This window comes from Ceratotherium simum, chromosome 33 (genome assembly GCF_057802395.1).
Source record: "Ceratotherium simum simum isolate JZ-2026a chromosome 33, ASM5780239v1, whole genome shotgun sequence".
NCBI classification, from domain to species: Eukaryota; Metazoa; Chordata; class Mammalia; order Perissodactyla; family Rhinocerotidae; genus Ceratotherium; species Ceratotherium simum.
In genome coordinates this window covers 31472945-31483750 of record NC_141932.1, presented here as the reverse complement: position 1 = coordinate 31483750, position 10806 = coordinate 31472945, and the positions used below count along the sequence as shown (strand labels likewise).

Genomic DNA, 10806 nt, shown 5'->3' with positions numbered 1-10806 from the left:
GGTGAGATTACATGGCTTTCTTCAAAGTTCCTTAGTGGTCCAAACCTCTAATACTCAGAAGATATGTGCTGTATATGGATCTGCTCCTAATTTCATCTTTGACCTTTGTTAAGTCATAGTATATCTTTTGCTGGTTTTTTTCCTTTTAAAACTGTAGCTTTAGATGCTGTTTTTGGAAGAACGAGTGAACATAACTAAGCATATTTTACCATTCATTTTATGTTGCCCTCAGTGGCGTTCCATACACAGGTTGTTCCCAGGTTCATTTCGTAGCTTTCTCTTGCCAAGGATGGGTTATGTGTTTGGGTTTACTTCTATAAAGGCAGTGGTTCCTCTGTCAGATGTAAAGTATTACGGTAGTGAATATTTTAAGAATATTACAGAAATGGTTTGTGATTTGTCACTGTAGAAAACTGTTACTTTTAACATTTATTTTCATTTTTAAAGTTCATATTTTAGTAATTAACTGTGAAGAGAATTTATTGGTTGAAATAGATATAATTTTAGAAGCAAATAGTTCTAGCCATTCTGTCTCTACTGACGTGGCATCACAAGTAGTAGCAAGTGGCTTTAGAAGGTGAAATAAAGGAGACACATGTTCAAGTTAAAGAGCAGAAAGACAAGTTAGGATTTTTATTTATGGTGACCAAGGAAAGATTTATGTATTTTGCAGGTCTGAAACATAAAACTTGTTAATACTGTTTTATCAATAATAGTTAAAGAGAATAGGCTATGAAACATCATTTTGATATTTTCAAGTTTAGAAAACAATGGTGTAAATTTGAACATATGGTGGAGGTCATCTGTGAGTACCATATCACATAACAGCACTTTAGACTTCTTCCCATTGCCTTCTTCAAAGCTCTAATTTGTTTTATAAAAAAACTATTTTTTTTCAAATGAAAAGCAGATAGATTTGAAGTCAGCTTTTATTCATCTCCTGCCCTCACATGAGGATTACATATAAGATAAAGTAATTTAAAAAGTGGAAATGTTCGTGTAAACATTATAGTAGAACTTTCCAAGCCTCTATAGATTCCTCCTAGGGTATTCATGCCTGGCAGTGCCTTAGAGTTGAAAGTATCCTGTGACCAGGCTTTGATGTATTACTTTAGTAACTAAATTCCCTTGAGTAAGGATGGAATGTGGGTGTTACTTGTGTTGAATTTTGCGTTGTAACTAGCGTGCATTGTGACCGTTTCTGTGTATGCATTTTTGAAGCTGTCCAGCAGCTCTCCACAGTCTTTAATGTGCATATGAATCCTCTGGGGCTTTTGTTAAAATACAGATCCTGATTCAGCAGGTCTGGGGAGTTCCTGAGAGTCTACACTGCTGAAAGCTTCTCCAGGGATGCCAATGCTGCTGGTTCTCGGACCACACTTTGAGTAGCAAGATTGTAAGAGATGTGCATCCTTGGAGTTCTTCTGTTTGGCTTAAAAATCATGCCCCCCTGTCTCAACATCTTCCTAACCTCAAAAGAAAGTCTCACTAAGTCTAGGTTTGTGCCTTTTTAAAGTTGGCTATTGACGACCCTGTCTTTCCTTTTTTAAAAAATAGCAAAACACCGAATTGCTCATAAACCTCACTCCAAACCAAAAACTTCAGATATTTTTGAAGCAGATTTTGCAAATGATGTAAAATCCAAGGATTTGCTTGCTGATAAGGAACTGTGGGCTCGACTTGAAGAACTAGAGAGACAAGAAGAATTGCTGGGTGAACTTGATAGGTACCTAAAGATAAATTATCTTTCCAAGAGAATTTGTTTCTATACACATTTCCTTATTAATCTTTTTCCTCATTAATAAAATGTGCTCATTGAAGAAAATACAGAAAAGCATAATATATTAAAATATCAATAATTCTACCACCCTAAAATAAATATTAATTCTCCAGAATATTTTCTGGTGGTGCTGTGTGTTCATGCACATGCCCATACATGTGTATGTACAGAAATACTTAAAATCAGTATTGTTATTTTTTTGATTGCAAGATTTCAGCCATATTTTATATATTAAAGTACTAAGATATACCATATAGTTAACTTATAATAATTATGAATGTTTTATATATTACATTTTAAGTGAAGTATTTTTATTCTGTAGTCAGGATAATGCTGTATGTTTGAATGACTGGTTAAAAGAAAAATTTGCTTTGAATTTGTTTGTTACTATAAAATGTTTATCCTTGCAAACTTTTCTGTTTATTGAGCAGGCAGTTTGTAATCTGGTCAGGTAGTTATATATATGAAAACTTGACCAAACTGCTGTTTAAAATGCACATTAGCGCTCACTTAGAACCGTCAGAGTGCTCGATGGAGTCTGCTACTACAGAAGTTCTTATGATTCTGCCTGAATGATGTAGCGTATGCAGTAATTAGTTTCTTTGAAAATGACGTGAAGCACAAAGGATATTTTTTTTCCCACCATTTCACCTATAAATTCTTAGGTCTTTTTGATTAACTGATACTATTTCAGTTTTTAAAATTAGTTTTGAATCTTGTGATTTTCTTGGTCATGATTCTCTTGCTATTTTTGTATGATGTTATTTTGGTTCTATTGCATTTTTGGTTTTGTTATTTTTATAAGGTCCTCAAATCCTCTGTAGAATGAAGCGTGAAAAATGTGCGTGTGTATGTATAAATATAATTATATTCACGTGCATATATATAAATCTTTTGTTTTTTAAAATTATAATGCGTGCTTGTGAAGTATTCTGAGTATAGAAATAGATAGAAAATAAGAATGTATTCATGTTCTGTGGCTTTAATTTCTGATCTTTAAATAGAGATACATACTCTATGAATTTCTTACAAATTTCTGATTGTATTATTTATTATATTCATATTGTATATGGCCAGTATCCTCCTTACAAATGAAAAAAAATATCGTCTACTATATTCTACTTATGTTTGAATAACTACAGCATACAGAATTAGCACAGATACTAATTTTTTTGTTAATTTATATCAAAATATTTTTAACCTAGAATTCTAGTCAAAAAAATATACTGTTGAAAAATCTTAATTTTTACCCATTGAAATGAACATAATTAGAATATGTAAAATTCTAGTGTATTTGTTTGATCTTGTCAATTTTCTTTTTTTTCTTTACTAGTAAGCCTGATTCTGTGATTGCAAATGGAGAAGATACAACGTCTTCTGAAGAAGAAAAGGAAGATCAGAACATAAATGTGAATGTGACGCATCAAGTAACAGACTCTGTTACTCCCAGCAGTTGTTATGAGGATGTCACAAATTCAGAACTGTTCAATGGTCAGATGGATAGTCAATTGAACTGTTCAATGAATGGTTCAAATTCTTATCACTGTAATGAAGATGATGATGATGATGATGATGATGATGCTGGTGGTGATGATGCTGGTGGTGGTGGTGATGATAATGAAAATGACCATGATGCTTTAGGGGTTGGAGATAATTCTATACCAACAATATATTTTTCTCATACTGTCGAACCTAAGAGGGTTTGTATACTTTTCACTTTACTAATTTTGTATATAATTTGAACATTAAACATAATCTCCGATATTCTTTAAAAGAACAGTATTAACGGTGATTAATATTGTTGATAGTGCCAGACAGGAAAACCATTTTTTGCCTCTTATTCTGATCAATTTATCTAAAAAGGAAAAGGTAAAAAAAGTCTTGGTAGTTAGCTCGTATTGGTCTATTCTGTGAAGCTACGATAGAATTTGAATTGTTTGGGGTCTAGAAGGGGATCAGATTTGAGTGGCAACTACTGTAACTCCCTCTGTCCTTCATTCAGAGAGTTTTCTTAAGAATTCTAGAGTTAATTATATTGTGGGCGTTTTGATATACTTACGATGTTGAAAGTGACTGCATTGCTTAAATTTTTAATTATACCAGGTTGTTGTTTTCTATGTGGGCATAAAATGAATAGGAGCATCATGAGCAAAAAGAAAAAATTTAGGAGGAAGTAAAAATTAGTTCCTTTTCTGACAAAGTAAATATAAACATCTGTGGGTAATCATGACTTTAGAATTTTGGCATTTTAGAGCTGGGGGTTACTGTAGAGATCTTCTAATACAGGATTTTTAAGCTTTTCTTTAGTATCAAAAGACTTGTTGTTCCCTGCATACTTATTGTAGAATCCCAGTATTTAAAATAGATCAAAGCAGGTTGGCTGTGGTTGAGAGAAGGATAGCCCACCTTAAACCCATTCCCTTACCCTCTCTCTGCTCCGCAGTGCTGCTCTAAGGAGCCACCAGGAATTCACCTTTCTAATTTGCTTTCTCAAGGAAGCCTAAGGCCTAGAAGACCACAGAGCTGGTTAGTAATGACGCAGGGCCTCCTTGGTCTCAGTTTAGTGCTCTTTCTACCGCAGGCATCCCTGCAAGGTGGCCTGTATCAGAGTTAAGGGGCTATGGTATCAGTCTTAAGTGTCTGTGATTATTGTTTAATGAAACGTATTTAAAACATATTTGATATTCTTAGGTCCCGTAAGTCATTCCTGCTGTAATATGAAGTGAAATAATTATATGGTTTTCTTATGTTCTAATACTTCAGACCAAAGGGAGCATCTTATGAATTCTTTGGAAAAAATTGACTGATTAGCTAGAAAAAAAAGTTTGTTTAGTGATTCTTTTTTTAGGCTTTAAATTTTTTCTTATTTTAATTCAGGTAAAACAGGAAGAATAAATAATATTTGCAAGAATGTTATGGGGAAGAGTAGTCATTAATGTGGAAAGTGTGGTATAAGTGCCAAGTAGGGATAGAATAACATATTAATCCTGAACAGGGTTGGTTTTTATTTTTTAGTTTGATTTCTAAAAATTAGAGATATTTTAAAAATTCTAAATAGTTAAACATTATCTAATATTGCTTCTATGACTTAAATTTTATGTTCTTACCAAATATTTCTTTTGGTTAATTGTACTCTGTGTTTTGAAATGCATGATTTAAGCCAAAAATTTATATCAAAGTAATGGGGTGATGTGAAAGCTTATAATAAATCTAGCATTAAGTTTAAATGTATTTTGCTTTCTATACAATAATAAAGTCACTGAAGACTAGAATTGGTCGTAAAAGAGGATGTAATTTAATGCTGTAAAAGTATGTTAAGGTAAGGACTTTTTAACCCTATCTGATAATGTACATCATTTCAGTGTCAAAAAATTTAAACTGCCTCTCTTACTATTATTTCTTTAATTATAGAGTTTATGTGTTTTAGTTTTGGCCTTGATTTAATTTCTCAAAAGGATTGTAATTTTTTGCTGTGAAATTTTTAGGTCCGAATAAATACTGGAAAAAATACCACTTTAAAATTCAGTGAAAAGAAAGAAGAAGCCAAACGTAAACGCAAGAACAACTCTGGCAGTGGCCCCTCTGCCCACGAGCTGCCTCCCATCAGGACTCCTGCTGACATTTACAGGTGAGTGTGTTCACAGATGGCAGAGCAACCCGCTGGGCCCTTCCCTCGTTTTGCAACCGAACGTTCACAGGGAAAGGGTGTCTGTAGCACCGAAGGCTCTCACTGGAAAGGGAGGTATTCAGGTAGGATCAGCTTAGTATTTTAAACGCTTTCCCGGAAGCTACTGAGCCACCACAGCTTCCTAGTCCAAAACAATTGGAATGTTGCATGATTTTTCCCTTTCTCTCCTCTTTGCCAGTGCTTTTAAAACGTTTCCAATCGATCTAGTCAAAAATGGTGTGTGTCAGCTTTATAAGTGGGAGCCTGTGTCTAGGGCTGGGGCGGCACTCTCCCACCACGGGCTGTGGTGACGCTTGGCGTGCAGTTCCCCTTTTCACAGAGTAGAAGTTAGGTCTTCTGTCCCAGGGTTTTGTTGTATTGTTTGCAGAGAAAGCTGTCATTTGAAAATACCTACTGTTTTCATGACCCATATTTGTAAATGGTGAAACTTGCTAAATATCTTTTAAGTAGGTCTAAATTATATGTAGAATTTGGCAAATCAAGCTATTGTCACCCAGAACATGCTTATAAATAAAGTGCTGTATTTTATTAGACAAAAAAAGTCATATTTTTCAAAATAGTATAAAATACATCATTTGAGGTGACAGAATTATTGTGATTGTGAAAATTTTAGATATGTTTGAATAAAACATTTCAGATTAATTTCAAGAAAAGATTTTTAAAAATCGTGAATTTGTCCTCAGTTTATGAGTTGCCTAAAGTGAGTGTCTATTTCTTGGCTGTTACAGAGTCTTTGTGGACGTTGTGAATGGAGAGTATGTCCCCCGTAAGTCGATCCTGAAGTCTCGCAGCCGAGAGAACAGCGTATGCAGCGACACCAGCGAGAGCAGCACGGCGGACTTCGATGACAGGCGGGCAGTTTTGAGGAGCCTCAGCTGTGAAGAGGCCACTTGTAGTGACATGGGCGAGCGCGTCCTGGAAGAGGAGCAACACGAGCATCGTCAGAAGAAGCTTCTGCCCTCCTCAGGAGCACCTGAGGTGTGTGTGTCCTTAACTCTTGCTTTCATGTGCCACCTGTGACAGTCCCTGTGAGATAGAAAGACTGGGAGCTCCAGTCCAAAGGGGCACATAATTCATTTTCCCTATTCACATAGTTAATGTTTAGAGTTGAAAAGATATTTCTTTAAAAGAGGCCCTCTTCTCCTTTTTTAAAAATTGCAGCTGCTCTCTCTCCCAAGTATGGTCTATAAATCATTGATTTTATTGTCCTTAAGTTATTTTATTTTATATAATTATTTATTGAAGTTAGTCAACTGCATAATAACATTGTTTATCTTGTAGCTTCTTTAGTTTATACATATATTTAATCTCAAAAGTCATAGAACCTAATTAATTCTAAGCTTGTAGTTTTTTGATAATTTATAAAAAATTAATAGTCTCTAGCAAACACAATGCAAGTATTATGATATGAAAATAGTTCAAATATTTTTTTTTTTGGTAAAAATATTACCAGTCTTGAAGTTCTGTTTCTGTGAAATAGGAATTTTTAAAATATCTTAATTAGCACATGTATTACATTTTTGGCTAGAAAATCATTTAGCAGCTTATTTTAAATAAATCACTGCTAGACCAGATTATAGTCCTTTTATTATAGTTCACGTGGCAGATTATACTTTTCTCTTTTAAATGCCTTGATTGAGTTAAAGAAAACATATATACACTGTAGGTAATTATCTGAAGTCCTTCTGTGTTTTGGCCTGTGCCAGTGAAATTTTTAACTTTATGTAAAAAGATATATAAAGATATATCCTGGGTTGTATTTCTAGCATTTCTTACATATTACTTTTGTTCCAATTAAACATACAGTTGACCAAATTAAGTCCAGCAAACATCCAGTTGAAATTAAAGAATTATTTTTTGTGGAGCCTGTGATTTCTATCATTGAATTAATATTAAATTTTGAGACTGACGCTTATTTCCAATAGTATCAGCACTTTCATTTTTCAGTTTCCACTGATCTCTTAAATAAAATTGAGGCAAGATGCAATAAAATACTCAAATAATTGCATAAATGAACACCACCTAAGAGATGTCACCACTGCTGAAACTAAGCTATTGGTTAGCAGGCACCATGGCCACCATAGCATAGCTCATTCATCAGGTGATGTTTGACACCCTAATAGCACTTTTTATTTTAATATGTTATTTTTCACAGCATGGTCTGACATAAATGGAATGTATGCAAGCTGAGGACCTTTTATTTACTCTTTTTTGTTAATTCCAGGTAGAACATGTGTTTTACATTTTGTTCTCTTGCATGTGTACTATAAAAATCTACTTATATTTGCTAGTGTAATTAAGATATATTTTAATGGGGGGATGGCCCAGTGGCGTAGTGGTTAAGTTCACACACTCCGCTTTGGCGGCTCGGGCTTCACAGTTTCCGATCCCGGGTGCGGACCTATGCACCACTCATCAGATCATGTTGTGGTGGTATCCCATATACAAGATAGAGGAAGATGGGCACAGATGTTAGCTCATGGCCAATCTTCCTCACCAAAAAAATAAATAAATAGAAATGTATATTTTGATGGCACTTGATTTCTCTGAACAATTTATATTTTGATGTTATAGTTTTGTCTATTTTCTAAAAATCTTATGAATTTACTTTTAATGGAAAGAAATGTCTAATTGACAAATACAGGATAAAGATTTTGTGGGCATCTTATTTGCATTTTATTACCGTAATCTGACTTTTGTCTTCTAGGCTTTTTCTGGAACTGTAATAGAAAAAGACTTTTTATCGCCCTCCTTACCACCACACCCAGCCATGGCTCATCCTGTGCTACCCACTATTCCAGAACGAAAAGAAGTTCTGTCAGAAGTATCAGAAGAAACCGCAAAGAGGGTTTCAAAGTTCAGAGCTGCCAGATTGCAGCAGAGAAACTAAAGCCTGCCTAGGAAAAGGGAGTTTACATCCTAAAACCTAGTTTCTGTAGAATATATATATAGAGAGAGCAAACTGTGTTACATGTAGTTTGAAATAAGGCATCCTGAGTTAATTTGGCAGCAAGTTCTCTTACTCTCATCAGTGATATTAAAAAAAGTCAAAGTAAATGTTTGATTACTTTCATGTTCAGCTGCTTGTGTTAATTCTCTGAATACTGTCAGCACTCTTGTCTAAGTTTGCCGTATGATGCAGTGGGAGCATTTCGAAATATTTTTCAAAGAATACTTCATATGTATTGTTTTTGTGTTTTGAACTAAATACAGGCAGTTTTGTACCAGCTGTGATGGTTGTGCATACCATATGGACCATTTTAAAGAAACTTTTAAGATTTCAAATAGATTCAACAATTATATTACTTGCTTTAGCATTTTAAAGGCACTTTAAAAGAATCTACTTCTTGTAGGTTTTGCAGCTAGGTGGCTATTTACAAAACCTCTCCCCTTTGACTGCGGTTTGGTAATCTTTAAGGCAGAAAGCTACATGTACCCCATGGGGAAGTGTCTTTGATTGGAAGAATGGTACTTTGTAAAACATTTTTTTTCAAGTAAAAATTTTTGAAACTCGGTCTCTAAAATATTGTGGACTTTATGATTTAGAATTGAATATAGAAATGTCTTTGATTCATATATGTGTTACATGCACCACACAATGGATCCTTGAATTCTTTTTACAATTGCATAGGCAATTTTCTCCCCTAGTGTGTGCAGTTTTAACTGGCATTATATTTTGGGAGAGAAGGAAAGGTTGTCCAGATGCTTAAAAAAACAGATTTTTTAAATAATAAATTTTATGTTTTAATCTTCCCAACATTTTTATTCTCTAAGGCTACTTTCCTACTAGTAAATAATTGAAATAACATTACTTTTAGCAAAACTCCTTAAAATAAAGAGAAATTTATTCTATCATTGAAAATTACACTGCAAGTGTTAATCATTAGCTTGATGCCTGCTAAAATGTAGCTTTTAGAAAGCATTTTGCGTTAGTACTAAAATAAGCCATCAATGCCAGTCCACCCTCTATTCATGGCTAAATATTTAAAGGTTTATTTATAGTTTCTTTAATGAATTCTTGCTTAAACAAAGTGAAATTATGTCCCAGAAAAGTACAAGCTATTTGTAACTAGAACAGCCCAACTGTAAAAGTTTTATGAATATGTATTTTAATAATAAGGGGGTGAGCCTGATCACCCCACAAGTTAGAGGATAAATCAGAAAAGAGGAGTGATTTTGAAAGATGACCTAAAAGTGAAGATTTGTTCTTTAGTAAATTTTCATCAACTGTGCATATATTTTCAGTTAAAAATGTTTTTTCTGTCAGCCCATCCCTCACAAAAAAACAAACCAAATCAAACCAAGAGTACAATTATATACACGCAAAGGAGCCACCAACTGCAACTGCTGTTCAAGTGGGCGTTTCTATGCTAGATTTCCCCAGAGACAAACTTGATTGTGAGACTGTTGTGACATTCTTTACAGACATGTAATTTCAAGAGTACTGTCATTAAATAATTTTTCATGTTCATGAACTTCATTTTGAGCCTGTTGTTGTTTATGTTGTTTATGTTACTTCTTGCAAGTAGATGTTCTGGTAGAAGAAGATGGTGGTAGAAGCAAAGACCAGGTGTTAGGTAACGTTTTCATATGTTCTGCTGAACACCAAACGAAGTAGTGTTGCCCCCTTGAAGTAGTGTTGCCCCCTCTGTTTCATAGCTTCAGTCTTGTAACAGAGTGGCAAATTGTAACTTAACATTACAGCTTTATTTTTCATATTAAACTCAAGTTTCATTGGGATAAAATGAAGCTGGTCTTAAGTGTTCTTTTTTAAACTATTGTAAAACAGAACAGAAGACTGAGAATTTTTTTTTAACTTTATATTTTGAACTAATTTTTGACCTACAGAAAAATTGCAAAAATAGTACAGAGTTCCCATATACTCCCTCATCCAGCTTTCCCTAATATTATAACATCTTGTATAATCATAATACAGTTATTAAACCAGGAAATTTACATTCCTGGTGCAATACTATTAACTAATCTACAGCTCTTATTTGAATTTCACCAGCTTTTGCACTAGGTGTTCTTTTTCTGTCTGAGGGTCCTATCTAGGATCCTGCCTTGCATTTGTTATTGCTCCTTAGTCTCCTCTGGTCTCGGACAGTTCCTTGATTTTTCTTTGTCTTGCATGACTTTGACATTTTTGAAGAGTACTAGTCAGGTATTTTGTAGGATAATCCTCAGTTTGGGTTCGTCTGATGTACTCACATGATTAGAAGGAGATTTTGCATTTTTCACAGGAATACCACAGAAATGTGTCATATCAAGAGGTTCACATCAGAGATGCATTCTAGTGTGTCATTTCAAGAAGTCCATGATTCCGATATGTCAACCT

General features: G+C 34.1%; 1 protein-coding gene across 3 annotated transcripts in view; it reads left to right on the top strand.

Annotated features, from left to right (window-relative positions):
* The window catches only part of URI1 (URI1 prefoldin like chaperone), a 72049-nt gene extending 62101 nt beyond the window's left edge, over nucleotides 1–9948 (top strand). For all 3 annotated transcript variants that reach the window (XM_087421867.1, XM_087421868.1, XM_087421869.1), the window contains 5 exons: nucleotides 1558–1726; nucleotides 3114–3480; nucleotides 5266–5408; nucleotides 6197–6446; nucleotides 8176–9948. In XM_087421867.1, the coding sequence (XP_087277993.1) occupies nucleotides 1558–1726; nucleotides 3114–3480; nucleotides 5266–5408; nucleotides 6197–6446; nucleotides 8176–8358 (1112 nt within the window). In that variant the 3' untranslated portion in view covers nucleotides 8359–9948. The remainder of the gene's footprint in view (nucleotides 1–1557; nucleotides 1727–3113; nucleotides 3481–5265; nucleotides 5409–6196; nucleotides 6447–8175) is intronic.
* The last annotated feature ends 858 nt before the right edge of the window (nucleotides 9949–10806 follow it).